The sequence below is a fragment of the Geotrypetes seraphini genome, chromosome 9 (genome assembly GCF_902459505.1).
Source record: "Geotrypetes seraphini chromosome 9, aGeoSer1.1, whole genome shotgun sequence".
NCBI lineage: Eukaryota > Metazoa > Chordata > Amphibia > Gymnophiona > Dermophiidae > Geotrypetes > Geotrypetes seraphini.
Genome location: NC_047092.1, coordinates 158,068,767 through 158,083,489, shown reverse-complemented (window position 1 = coordinate 158,083,489; position 14,723 = coordinate 158,068,767). Strand labels below are relative to the sequence as shown.

At 42.3% G+C, this 14,723-nt stretch overlaps 1 protein-coding gene across 6 annotated transcripts in view; it reads right to left on the bottom strand.

The window, feature by feature from the left end:
* The window catches only part of MED12L (mediator complex subunit 12L), a 388,873-nt gene that overhangs the window by 77,972 nt on the left and 296,178 nt on the right, over positions 1-14,723 (bottom strand). For all 6 annotated transcript variants that reach the window (XM_033957964.1, XM_033957968.1, XM_033957967.1 and 3 more), the window contains 6 exons: positions 13,991-14,190; positions 12,272-12,460; positions 11,033-11,107; positions 10,746-10,936; positions 8,620-8,781; positions 113-224 (listed from right to left, as the gene is read on the bottom strand). In XM_033957964.1, the coding sequence (XP_033813855.1) occupies positions 113-224; positions 8,620-8,781; positions 10,746-10,936; positions 11,033-11,107; positions 12,272-12,460; positions 13,991-14,190 (929 nt within the window). The remainder of the gene's footprint in view (positions 1-112; positions 225-8,619; positions 8,782-10,745; positions 10,937-11,032; positions 11,108-12,271; positions 12,461-13,990; positions 14,191-14,723) is intronic.

Below are 14,723 nucleotides of genomic sequence, written 5' to 3'. Positions count from 1 at the left end.
AGCCTCACTTGGATATCATTGTTTTACTTCTCCGTTTTATGCTACTTCATATGTTTGCAAAACTGAGGCTACTGTAACTCATTACAAGGTTTGTACTGTGCGTTCATTTTACCTGGTTAACTTGATTTTGCAGTGAAGTTAGAAGCCCCTCCCGTTGCTCATCCTGGCCCTTAAGGCAGGTAAGTACCAAAGAAAGGAAAGGTTGCTGACTCAAGAGAGACATGCTTTAAAGGAGGCAAACGTACAACATTCAGTTACCAGTTATACTTCCTTGCTCTGTTCCCATTTTTCACTTCACCGTCTTGTCCCTCCCCAAAACCAAAATCATGCACTGCCCTCAGAAACAAATACAAAACGTCAAGATTGCAGTTGAAATGACATTGGAAAAATAAATTGCCCTCTCCCTGCACATGCATAGTACTGTAGGTATCAATGTTAATGTCAATGGACTTTTTTGAACGTGTAAATTTTTTTTTTTAACAGATACCACATGACTAGACTGAACTATGGGCCCCTTTTACAAAGCCAAGGTAGCACTGCTGCCACGGTAAATGCACCGAAGCCCATAAGTATTGAATGGGTTTTGGTGTATTTACCGTAGCTTTGTTAAAGGGGTCCTATATGAAGTACAAATTTAAGTGTATTTGGGTTGGCTAATATTCACTTTCACAATTTTATTTTTTTACTTTATGAAAAAAACAACTATCTGCAAGTTTGGTTTGGGTTTTTTTAACTGTCATTGCTTTTTCATTACAAGAAAACCACTTATCTTTACAGATATTTAAAACTGGTTAAAAGCTGCATTATTTATTACATAATAAATGAAATGAAGTTTAAAGTAACTTATGCAGGACAATAGCCATAGTTTTTCCATAAGTAAACCTGGGTTTGCCCAAGAAAAACTTGGGGCTCTTTTTACTAAGCCGCGTTAGGGCTTTAACGCGCGGAATAGCGCACGTTACACCTTAACGCCAGCATTGAACTGGCATTAGTGCTAGAAGTGTAGCGCGCGGTAATTTCCTGCATGCACTAAAAACGCTAGCGCACCTTAGTAAAAGGAGCCCTTGGTCTAATTATTGCCTTTCCCCTTACTGTGCAGATTAAATGCAAGCTCACAGTGTGCTTGCTTCCACCCATGAAAAAAAAAAATAAGCAAAAGGTAAATTAGAAGAGGATAATTACACATGGAAATCCCACTGTCAAATTTCTGTATGTAATTGCTGATATTCTCTGCCTGCTTCAATGAAAGGGAAATGGACTTGTATACCACTTTTTTGTGGTTACACATTCAAAGCAATTTACATATATGCAGGTACTTATTTTGTACCTGGGACAATGGAGGATTAAGTGACCTGCCTAGAGTCAAAAGGAGCAGCTCTGGGATTTAATCCCACGACCTCAGGATGCTGAGGCTGCAGCTTTACCACTAGGCCACTCCTTACCTCTGTGGTGAATGTGCAAAATGCATGGGAACATAGTACCCCCTGTTTTGCTTGCCAGTTAAAGGTCTGTGAATAGCTTCCTTCTCAAATTCAGTTTGCAGTCTTGTGGGTATGACTTTTGCAGAAACACTCCTTATTGCTTTCCAAATGAAATTACTGCGCATAGGTACAAGCCTTTCCTGGTACAACTGCAAGTCTCACTCTCAGAGATGTTCGTTTCGGGGCTGCCTGTCATCAAGAATTTGATATGGTAACCTTTATTCTGGGCTGCAAAGTACAGAAAAGTCACTTAAGGGTTCCTTTTACTAAGGTGCACTAATGTATTTATTGGGCACAAACCCCCCAGATTCTATAAAATCCACCTAAAGTTGGGCACCTCCATTGGTGTGCCTAACTTAATAGGCACATCGGCGTCGATAATTGGCACTTAAGTCATAATTGGCAATAATTGGTGTTAATTGAAAAATTAGGTGCACAACTTGGTGGGCGTGATTCTGTAAAAGTTAGGCTCCTATCAAAAGTGGGTGTGGCTAGGGGGGTAGCTCATGGGTGTGTTTTTGAGTTAGGCACACAATCTAATATAATAAAACGGTAAGCCGCGCATGCGCACTTTCTAAGCGTGCGTCCGCTTTCTGTGAGCTGTAGCGACCCATAGGAAGTGCGCATGCGCGGCTTACGGTCTGGCCTCACGCGAGGCAAGACAACTGCGCGCCCTTCTCTGCTCTCCACCTGCAGAGCGGCAGCTGCTGCCTGCTAGCACACCCTGTCCTCTCCAAGCCGGGACCGCAGCCAGCCAACGATCGCCTCCACAGCACGGAACAAGTCGACGACTCCCCCCTCCCGCACCAACCGATGCCGCTCCTGTTTGAAGCGGCCTGATGAGGTTCGCGGCCGGCTGTAGCGAACCTCGCAGGCCGATCTCCACATGAAGCACGTTCCCTCTGACGCGATCGCGTCAGAAGGAACATGCTACCATATGGAGAGCGGCCTGCGAGGTTCAAAACAGCCGCCTATGAACCTAAGCAGGCCGCTTGGAACAGGAACAGGAGCGGCAGCACTCCCCCCTCCTTTCAGTGGCCGGCAAATAACATGGAGGACTGCTTCTGGGAGGAATCGGCTTCCAGCCTCATATCTCAGGCCTGACCCGCGACTCAAAGGGGAGAGGATATGCTGGATGGAGGGAGCAAGACAGATACTGGTTAGAAGACTGAAAATAAAAGGGGAAGAGAGAGAAAGAGAAGATGCTGGAAGGGAGGAGTTAGCAAAAAAACAAACAAACCAAAAAAAAAACTTCCAAAAAAACAAACAACTGGAGAAATAGAAGCAGATAGAGACGCAGAAAAATAAATGGAGGAAAACTGAAAGATAAGGTTAAAGTCTGAGATGGATGTAGGAGAGGAAGTGAAGACAGGAATGAGAGAAGAGCCAGATAGACTGCAAACCCTGGTAAGAAAATTGAGAGAAGAGAGCAGAAACTGGGATAAATATGAATAAAATGGCCAGACAATAAAAGTAGAAAAAAAGAATTTTATTTTTAATTTCATTAACAGAAAATGCAGTTTTACTGTAAATTTGTACTGCTTTCTTTTTATATTCCAAAGTGTATAGTGTTTTTTTCTCTTTCTCTGGTGTTGAACTGCATATTGCTGGACAGGGGGAGCAGGAAGAGGTGCTGATGAACAGGGGGGGAGGGGATTAAGGGAGGCCTACTGCTGGACAGGGGGAGCAGGAAGAGGTGCTGATGGACGAGGGAGCAGGAAGAGGGGTAAGGTAAAATAAAGGGAGAAGGGCTGCTGTTGGATAAGGTGAGCAGTGATGGGGTGGGGGAGGACACAGGGGAGGTAAAAGGAAGGGAGAATGAACAGGGGGAGCAGACAAGGGGTGGTGGTGGACAGCCAAGGAAAAAAAAGAAAGAAAGATAAATACAGAAAGCGGCTAAGGACAGAGAAAAAAAAATAAAGACAGACACACACATATATATTCTAGCACCCGTTAATTTAACGGGCTATAAGACTAGTTACAGAATAAGCAACTTAGGTGAAGGCATTTAGGCCACGAAATCCCTGACATAAATAGGGTGCACTTAAATGCTAAGGATGTCTAATGCTGCTTAAGTGGTGCCAAATGTGATTCTATACAATGCGCCTAGCTTTTCTAGGACTGTACTTACACTAGTCAGCACTGATTTTTAGATGACGGACCATATATACTCGAATATGAACTGGGGTAATCTTTTGTCCCCAAAAAAGGAGGCAAAAAGGTTGACTCGAATATAAACTGTGGGGGGGGGAGGGGATTTAATATTTAAGTACAGTGCCCTACCAGGCTCTGCACCCAGGTTCCCCCTCATCCCTCCCTGCTCTGCCAGGCTCTGCATCCAGCCCCACACCTTTCCTGCTCTGTCAGGTTCTGTACCCTGCCCCCCCTCTCGATGCCTACAGGCATCCACCAGGCCCGTCATAAGACCTGGTGGTCCAGCAGTGGACCGGGATAGGAGGGATCCCTCCCGTTTCCTGTCTCAGCCAACTTTAACAATTTTTGTCTCCCTCCGCCCACCCCCTCCCTACTGTGTACCTTTTAAATCCCTGATGGTCCAGCGGTGGGCCTGGACAGGAGGGATCTCTCCCATCTCCTATCCCAGCTGACTAAGAAGTTTTACCTCCCTCCCCCCACCCCCCCATACCTTTTGAATCTCTGGGGGTCCAGCGATGAACCGGGCAGGAGCAACCATCCTTTGCTCCTGCCCGTGCAGAGCCGCTAGCTGATTGTCTGCTGTGGGGTCTCGCAGTCCAACAAGCACATTGAATGTATGCACTTTTTTTTAAATGCTGAAATTGGTGTTTAAAAGCAATAGGCTAACTGTCGCTACTGAAAATTGAGAAATGTAAAGGCTTTTACCCCAGAATTTACGCTATGTGACTTGCTGAGTGAAAAGATACCAAAATTGGGATATGTGACTTATTCATGCCACAGGAGACAGGAATATGAACTACATATTCTTACAAAATCTCAGCCTTAGGTCTAGACTAATTATGTATTTAAAAAATGTTTATATCTATCTATCTTTCCATATATAGCTATATATATATAGGAAAAGTGCATTTGAAAAATTGCAAACTTAAAACATCTATAAATCTGTAATCTATAGGAATTTAACCAGTTATGCACAAAACATTCAAAAATGAAAATTGCCTAAAATTATCAGATTTTCAAGATATCCCTAATGAATATGCATGAGGCAGATTTGCATGCTTGTCGCCTCTATTATATGCAAATCCATCTCATGCATATTCATTAAGGATATTTTGAAAACCCAACTGGCTGGAGGTCCCCCACGATAGGTTTAAGAACCACTGGCCCATACTAAAACCGGTTAGCTTGCAGGTGTTTCAGGGCAGAGTAAGGGTGGAGTGGAAGTATAGCCAGTTAGCAGCAATCTTTGACTGCTAGCTACTATAGCTAACTAACCGTATAAAGTCAGGACAGTGTTCAGGCGAGAAGGTAAGACTCTTCTCTTTTGGGAGGCAGCACTGCACTGCATTTCTTTTTGCAAAACAGGTGCCTCATTTTACTTTTAAAGATGCGAAGGAGGAATTGGACAGAGGTTCTGTACCAGATTTGTAAACTCTGGCTTGGCTAGAGAATTGGAGGGGGGGAGGTGGTTGTTGAGTGGGTGCTCCGTTGCTGTTCTTTTTAAATAGAGTAGCAGGAGATAGATGTGGGGCTGTCCAGCACCCACCCACCCCCCTACATACACACACGAACTACAACTCAAACTGGGAAGCAGGAGGTGGCTGCAGGAGGGCCTTTTAACTGGCAAAACAGGACTTTGTTGGCTGGGGGGTTTGAAACAGAAAGCTCCTACACGGTTACCATGAGGGCTACGCACATAATACGGAGGATTTGAGTACGGGAATAAACTCGCACTATGCACATTAAAATGAGTGAAAACGAGGCCATTAAATATTTCTCTGCAATGCATAGAAGGAAACAATTATTTTGTCAGGTCCAGGACAGCACAGAAGGGGTCGGGTGAGCAGATTTCATCCCCTTTTGTATGCAATTCAAAACCTTGGTTTTCATTTTTCAGCAGCCCCTACAAATATCTGCAACTTCAAAAAAACAGACAGGAAATAACAGTAATAATGAACATGTGTCTGAAGGAAAAGGGAAAGTGGCTGCATACACATCTGCAGTGGTTCTGCACTTAAATATCAGCCTCGAAAAAAAAGGCATTTTTGCAAGGCTAAAACTTATGCTCAGGACAAGATGCACGCTGATATTTTTTTTCCTTTGGACATGTGTACAATAAGCCATGGTTGGCGCTGAACCTTTGGGCACATGTGCCCAGCAGACTCCCCCTCCCCCTTGCCTTACCCCAACTTCTGTGCTCATGAAATTAGATTTGGCACAGTGCGCTTTTAAGAACATAAGAAGTTGCCTCTGCTGGGTCAGACCAGAGGTCCATCGCGCCCAGCAGTCCGCTCCCGCGGCGGCCCATCAGGTCCATGACTTGTAAGGTGATCCTTGTCTAAAACCCTTTATTCCCCTTTATGCGTCTATCTATACCCTTTCATAATCCTATCTCTACCTCCATCTGTATCCCTCAATCCCCGCATCCTTCAGGAATTTATCCAATCTTTCTTTAAAACCCCGTAGTGTACTCTATCCTACCACAACCTCCGGAAGTGCATTCCAGGTGCTCACCACCCTCTGAATGAAAAAAAACTTCCTAGCATTGGTTCTAAACCTGTCCCCTTTCAATTTCTCCGAGTGCCCCCTTGTTCTTGTGGTTTGCAATGGAAGACACGGGAGGCTGTACTGCATAGATAGGGATAGAGGGGTATAGATAGAGGATTACTGCACAGGCCCTGGACCTGTTGGGCCGCCACGTGAGCAGACTTTTGGGCACGATGGACCTCAGGTATGACCCAGCAGAGGCATTGCTTATGTTCTTATGTTCTGTATCAACCCCAAGTGCTGATTTTCTGTATTGGGCAGTTAAGTTTAATCACTTCAATGTAATGTAAAGCTTCAATAGCCAGCTATAAATTCTGGGCCCTATATTCAGCCATCAGCAATCAGCCAGCGTTAACCCCCCCTCACCCCCCAAATGCAATGCTGGGCACTGGCATTGAATTTCTGGGTTTCTGGAGCCAGCTAACACATAGACAGTTAAGTGTGAAAGTCATCACTTAACGTCAGTGGGTTACTATGTTAAAGATAGACCTGACTCTTTTGTAGTCAACTTGGTCAGTTTAGTGCTGAATATTAGCACTTAGACATAGAAACATGACAACAGATAAAGGTCAAATGACCCATCCAGTCTGCCCATTCACAGCATCCATTATCCTGTACGCTCCCCAAGAGAGTACATACCTGTCCCACACTTTCTTGAATTCAAAGTCTCTGTCTCCACCACCTTTACTGGGTATTCTACTACCCTTTCAGTAAAAAAAATAATTTCCTTAGATTATTCCTGAGCCAATCACCTCTTAACTTCCTCCCATGTCCTCTCATTCTGCAGTGTCCTTTGAACTGAGAGAGACTCTTCCTCATACATAATTATGCCCCGCAGTATTTAAATATCTCTATCATATCTCTCCTCTCCCACCTTTCCTCCAAAGTATACATATTGAGATCTTTAAGTCTGTTCCCATATGCTTTATGATGAAAACCACTCACCATTTTATATCTTTTATATCTTTTTTATATCTTTTTGAAGGCATGGTCTCCAGAATTGTATACAATATTGTAAATGAGGTCTCACCAGAGTCTTATACAGGAGTATCAATACCTCCTTTTTCCTACTGGCCATTCCTCTCCCTATACACCCATGCATCTTTCTAGCTTTCACCATCAACTTTTTACTTGTTTTGGCCACCTTAAGATCATCACATACTATCATACCTAAGTCCCACTCCTCTTTCATACACAAAGGTTCTTCACCCCCTAAACTGTACTGTTTGGGTTTTTGAAGCCCAAATGCATGACCTTGCGTTTCTTAGCTGCCAAATTTCAGACCATTCCTCAAGCTTCACTAAGGCCCCGATTCTCTAAAGTCAGCGATCGTCGCTAAACCGATCGCTGCTAACCGACCTGATTCACAAAACGGCCCACTGTGTGTTTTTCCCCTCGATTGCCCATTTTCCAATCCAGCCATGCAAATTTGTAAAACCCCATGCAAAATAACCAAACGATTGATTCACTAACATTTTGCTTGGCTATTTTGCATCGGGTTTTATGATCCTAAAACCTGACGGCTGTAGACCTGTCGGTAACTGTGTCTGCCTGCTTTTTTGACAGGTCTGCCAACAGCGATTGAGTCGCTATCTTTAGTGAATCTGGGCCTAAGTCCTTCCTCATGTTATCCAACCCTTCAGCAATACTACATGCTGAATGCCCCCCTAATGACCTGTTTTCAGTTTGGCGCTAACAGTTATGTTCAGAGGCCCTAACCGGTTAAGTGCTGTTGGCGGTTTGCCCTGAACATTACATTAGGGATTTTTATTCCGCCATTACCTTGCGGTTCAAGGCAGATTACAAAAGAGTTATAGAAGGTGGATTACAAAAAGATATCTGGTCATTTTCAGGGAAAATAAAGAGTAGAGCAGGTTTTAACTGACCAGGAGCCATTTCTAGCTGATTAAATTACTTTGAATATTGACCCCTATGTTCTTAATTGAGTTGACCATAGGTGCCTAAATCTAGCATCTAACTCAGGTCCCTTAATTAGAGTGCTCAGAAATTCTTTGAAAACCAGGTTGACAGCTTTCAATGTTTCATTGCTTATTATCTACCAGTTACCTGTGTTCTTCTGTCCAAATAAATAAGAGAATAAATAAGCAGCAAGTGAAAACCAGGTCTCCTATTGAAAAGCAAATTGCTGCACAGTTGGAAGCTGTTCTTTAAAGACCCAATATTTCAAGCTGTTTAGAACGTCCTTGTTTTGCAATAAGGAAGCAATGATCTATGTTGAGTTATTTGTTGGTTGCACTATTATCTGCTATGAACCTTGTCAGATATGTTGGATGAGTGTACAATTTATTAAAATCTAATAAAAAAATAAAGTTTATTAAAAAAAAGCAAAAAAGAGAAAACAAAGATGAGCCATCTCTATTTTTCTCAACGGTAATCTCACTTTGACAAATAGAATTAATATTCTCACGCTGATTACCTTTTCTGCTTTTGTCTATCTCTTTCCTTTTTTGAGGATGATCCCAAATGTTGACCCTTTTCTAGCTCTTCTCCAGCTGCTTTCAGCACTCTGCCTTGTACTGAGGTAGGAAGCTTTGCTATCAGAGGGGCCACGAGCCAGACACCTCTACGTTCAGAGGAACTAAAACAAAAGAATCATCATTAGAACATGGTATTTGTACAAACGCCTATTTAGTTAATATTCAAAGCACAGCCAGAAAACTTATATCGGATCTTATCAATCTGAGCCATGTAGGAAAGGTATAGATGGCCAAAGAAATCCTACTGTTAACCATACCAGACTGAGGTGGCTAGACCAGGACAGAGTGAGCACAGGAAGACAAAGCGTTACATGAAGACGGACTCAGAAAGTAGAAAAAACACAGGAGGCTCAAGAACAGTCACACTTCTGATAGTTGCTGGTATTGTTTGTCATTCAGTGTTTTTCTGGAGAAGCTCTTGTTAATAAAAACTAACAAAAAAAATTACATATTTTTGTTCAGTGTTCATTGACAAAATTCTGAAAGACCACAGATGACTGACAAAAATACATATGGAAATGAAACAAATACGTTCTTCTGTGAATGGTACGGTATGTATGAACAAACTACAAAACAAAGTGAAAAGCTATGAGGCCAAAGTTATTATTATTTGTTTGGATTTGGCTCAGGCCTTTTTTCAGCTCAAGGCAAGTTATATTCATGCTTAGAAGGTACCGTATATACTCGAATATAAGTCGATCTGAATATAAGTTGAGACCCCCCCCAAAAAAGGAGGAAAAATGGTTGACTCGAATATAAGTCGGGCGGCTTAATATTCAAGTGTCCTGCCCTGTCAGGCTCTGCACTCAGCCCCTTCCCTGCCAAACTCTGCACCCAGCCCCCTTCTCTCCCTCCCTTATCAGGCACTGCACCCAGCTCCCTTCCTGCCAGGCATTGCACCAAGCCCCCTTTCCTCCCTCCCCTGTCAAGCTATGCACCCAGCACCCTTCCTTTCTTCCCCTGTCAGGCACTGCACCCAGCACCCTTCCTTCCTTCCCTCCCATCAGGCTCTGCACCCAGCACCCTTACTTTCTTCCCCTGTCAGACTCTACACCCTCCCTCCCAGAAGCTTGAAGAATGGCCTAAAATTTGGCAGTTAAAATTTAATGCTAAGAAGTGCAAGGTCATGTATTTGGGCTGCAAAAACCCAAAGGAACGGTACAGTTTAGGAGGTAAAGAACTTTTGTGCACGGCAGAAGAGCGGAACATGGGTGTGATTGTATGTGATGATTTTAAGGTGGCCAAACAGTTTGAAAAGGTGACAGCAAAAGCTAGAAGGATGCTAAAGTGCACAGGAAGAGATATGGCCAGTAGGAAAAGGAGGTATTGATGCCCCTGTATAAGACTCTGGTGAGACCTCATTCAGAATATTGTGTACAATTCTGGAGACTGCATCTTCAAAAAGATATAAAAAGGATGGAGTCGGTCTAGAGGAAGGCTACTAAAATGATGCATGGTCTTCATCATAAGGTGTAAAGAGACAAACTTAAAGATCTCAATATGTATACTTTAGAGGAAAAGCAGGAGAGGGGAAATATAATAAAGACATTTAAATACCTACTGGCATAAATGCACATGAGTCGAGTCTCTTTCAATTGAAAGGAAGCACTGGAATGAGAGAGCTTAGGATGAAGTTAAGATGTGATAGGCTCAGGAGTAATCCAAGGAAATTCTTTTAACAGAAAGGGTGGGAGATACGTGGAATAGTCTCCCGGTAGAGGTGGTGAAGACAGCGTTTGTGTCTGAGTTTAAGAAAGCATGGGACAGACATGTGCGATCTCTTAGGGAGAGGAGGAGATAGTGGATGCTGTGGATGGCCTTTATCTGCCATCATGTTTCTCTGTTTCATTACTGTGTCTCACAGTGCAGCAATGGTATGAGTGGTTCACTAATTCTAAAACATATCTACCGCCACACTAATTCTCTTAATCATTACATCTAAGATAGATGTTTGAAAATTGATAGAAAGTACTTTAAATATTATTCTTCATCTGCAAAATATTCTGTTATGAAGGCAAAAAGCAGAATTCTATCATTCACAATAATTATCGCACAAGAGACATACCTTAGAAATGCCTTCTTTATAGTCTGTCTTGTGTTACTTGAGTCCATGTTTCCAGCAGAGTTTGGGTTGAAGAGGCTAATTCCAATGGTGGTTGAGGTACTGTTTAGTTCAGCAGACTGCTGAAAAACTTCGATAGTGGCTTTGGCGATATTATCCAGCAAAACATTCATTTCGGCTACAGATCCAGAGCCCTATAGCAAAACACAAACAAACCAAGCTGAGGTCTGCCATACCCCTGAGCTCATCCATTGGTTTTGCACCAAATTGGTTTAAGAGAAAATGCTTACAGGCTCCTTCATGCACTGTTTGATCATTAACTGAAGCTCCAACCAAGACTGTCTTAGAGTCCATTGATCAAGATTCTGAGAGAGGAAGGAAATAAAGTTTATGTTACATTAGTGTCTTCTATTCCGCCAATACCTTTCAGATTACAAAATAATTGGTCTGGGCATACCCAGTAAAATTACAAGATAGATAATTAGAAGAAGCATTAGGGTCCTTGGATATATTGAGAAGGTTAGTTTGACTCAACAAATTTCCTGAATAACTTGGTTTTTAATTCTCTCCTGAAGGTTTTGTAGTTGGACGTTGTGATCAGCAGGTTGGAGATGTGGTGGTCTAGCTTCTTTTCTATCAATCACAGGAAGGAAATAAAACTGGAGTCATGTGACTTTAGTTAATGGTATAGCTAATTTATATCTTGTTCAATTTAATAGTATATTGCTTCTGGAATTTTATGTGTTGCTACCACATGGCCACATTTTTCTATACTATATAACTTAAAATGATTAGGCATTTAACATGCTAATTTTCAAAGTGGCCTGTACTCTGACATTTTCACCTGTTTAGCATTTATATGTAGGTGTCTGATTTGAGGGGCAAAATAGCACATATGCATTTGAACACCCTTTTTTTTAACATGCCTAGTGCACATATACTGTGGAAGCTCACACATGTACTGTATATAGAAGGGCAGAGAAAAGCAATTTTCAGAATGTAATCTATCAAGCAAAATTGGTCTATTTATTCAAGTAAGGTAAGGAAGTTATCAACATTGGCTACTATTGAGATGTGCTAACACTAGTTATTAGTAGCTAGGTCTCATTGTATAAAATGGGACCCATGCTAAAATAACACAAGTCAGTGGTAAAACAACATAACTTAATGCTAGCCCTAAAATTGCCTTCTGTAATAGCTGCTGTGCACTCCAAATAACTTTTCAACGCTGTGAAGCACAATTTTATTTTTTTTTCAATACCTCCTCTGTAACAACACATTATCCAGGGGAGAGAAGACGGTTCCCAATATTCACTAGGCAGTCCAAAAAGACAATGGGTGAATTAAAACATAGTAGATGACAGTAGATAAAGACCCGAATGGTCCATCCAGTCTGCCCAACCTGATTCAATTTAAAAATTTGTTGGTTTTTTTTTTTCTTAGCTATTTGGAGGTTATATCAAAAATATGAAAAGACTACTGAAGACAATGTCGCTCAATTTCTGAAATAGACTATCACATCTACTTACCTGGAGAATGCGCTTAATGTGTTGTCTTTGGGGACTGTCTCCTTCTGTGCATTCTTTCATGCCATGAGGGTAACAGATAAGCTGTAATAACTTCTGTGCTTGCTTGTTTGAAAGAACTGGGTCCAAAATAAGATCTTTGTCTGTGCATAACCTCTCAGGTTCTTTCAGACAGTGCTCACCTACCCATTCCTGTAAATAGCCAAAATGTTGTATAGGTAATTTTTGTCATCAGCCATCCTTCAATCTCCCTATCAAATATTTTCTCTATGTGAAAGTTATAGCAGCTTCTATCATTCATGTAAACCAAACAAGAAAATGTAGTTAGTCATTCTCTCTTTGAAAAGCTAAAAATGTAAGGGGGGGGGGGGGTCAATATTCAAAAGCATTTCTTCGGATAAGTTCAAAAGCACAGCTGACTGGGATAATCAGAGATATTATCTGGAATATTCTTACAAACCAATTCTACGCTCGCCCCCAGATTCTATATATGGCGCTCGAAATTGGGCATGTGCCCAAATTTGCATGTGCATGCAATTTGAGCAATTAACAAATTATTGGCTATAATTGGGCACTAAGAATCAATTAGTGATGCTTGGCAACAATGTGGATTTTCGCACACATCTTGCTAAGGGCTGTTCTATAAAAATGCACACATAAATCTCGTTTGTGTGCAACTGAAAAGGAGGCAGTGGCCATAGAAGAAATATGGGTGGGTCAGGGGTTTTCACTAAGGTGCACACAGTATTATATAATTTTGGGGATCCACACTTAATTTAGGTGGGGTGGTCGGGGTATGCCCTTCGGGGGGGGGGAACTGGGCATCCCCCTCCTGCCAATGATCTTTGTGAGGGAGTGGGGGGATTCCAGCAGCAGGGACTGGGCATCGTTCCTGCTGGGGGATGTCTTTGGGGGATGGCGGCAGGAGGAATTGGGCACTCCTCCTACCATTGACATTCACGGGTGGGGGGAATGTCTTTGGAGGTCCCAGCAATAGAGACTAGGCATCCCTCCTGCTCGCTGTCTTCACGGGATGGTACGGGTTCCCTGCCTCTGCCATTAAACTGATTGCAGCAGGGAGATTCCTTGCCGCGATCAGTTCAGCGGCCGCGTCTACTTGCTGGCCTACATTTCAGGCAGCTACAGCAAGCCTAGGGGTGCGCCTAGGGCTGCCTAAGCTTGCCTAAGGCCACTTTCAAGTGAAACCACACCCACGCCTAGCCTTAGACGAGCTTAGACGGCCCTATGCGCCTCCCTAGGCTCGCGGAGGCACCTACATTTTAGGCATCCTGCCTCGGGATGTTTTTTTAAAAAAAACGGGCATCCCGATTGGCTGATAGATAGAGGTAGGCCACCTAAAATCGGGACGCTATTTGTAGAATTTGCCCCAAAATGATTAGTAATGAAGAGGTGGCAGTAAACCATATAAACAAACAAAATGAAGGCAGATAAAGACCCTATGGTCTATCCTAAAAAGCAAGCCTCAAGTTAAAAAAAAAAAAAAAGTTTTTTTTTTATTTTGAATCAAAAATTTTCTAGTCTTCAAATCTTTTTAAATGCTGTGTTCTTACTTAAACAAATGTACATGCAACATATATTTTGACTTTCTGTTGAATTACACTGTGTTAAAACATGTGAAAAGTCTTTGGCTAACCCCCCCCCTCCCAGGAATAATGCATAGAAAAAAACCACACACACTGGAAGTGCCATGTATCTCATTACCTGCTGGCATATAGTTCTTAGCACATATCTGGCATATTCACTTAGACTAGCAGTTTCTATGGATACAGCTTTTCCAACTGCCTTCACAGTCTTTGAGGCACCCAAAATGTCATCCTCATTTATATCATCCAAAATACAGTTGATATTGAAGTCATCATTGTAGGAGGAGTTGATACTGCTGTTGCCAATCTCAGCATCTCCTAAATGGCAGAAAATACCTCGAAGTAAGCATTTTATTTAAAAATCACTGCAGATAGCATTATATAATAAGAAAAGCAACACTACTTCTACTATTTATCATGTCTATAACGCTGGAAGTGTTATGCAGCGCTGTACATTTAACATGCAGTAGATGGTCTCTGCTCAGAAGAGCTTACAATCTACTTTGGACAGACAGGCAGAACATCTCAGGGGTCGGGGGAGATACGAGCAGAAGGGATGATACAACACATGCAAGTATTCATAATGCTCCACCTCAAAAATCTGCAAAGGATTTCAGCCCCCAAATTGTGGAACTCTCTCAAGATTATAATTATTATTATTACTATTATTTATCATTTCTATAGCGCTGAAAGGCAAAAGCAGCACTGTACATTTAACATGCAATAGATGGTCCCTGCCCAGAAGAGTTTCCAATCTAATTTGGACAGACAGACAGGACATCTCAGGGTTGGGGAGTTTCTAACAGAAAGAATGATACAATGGTTAAAGGTATCTAACGATGAGTGGAAGT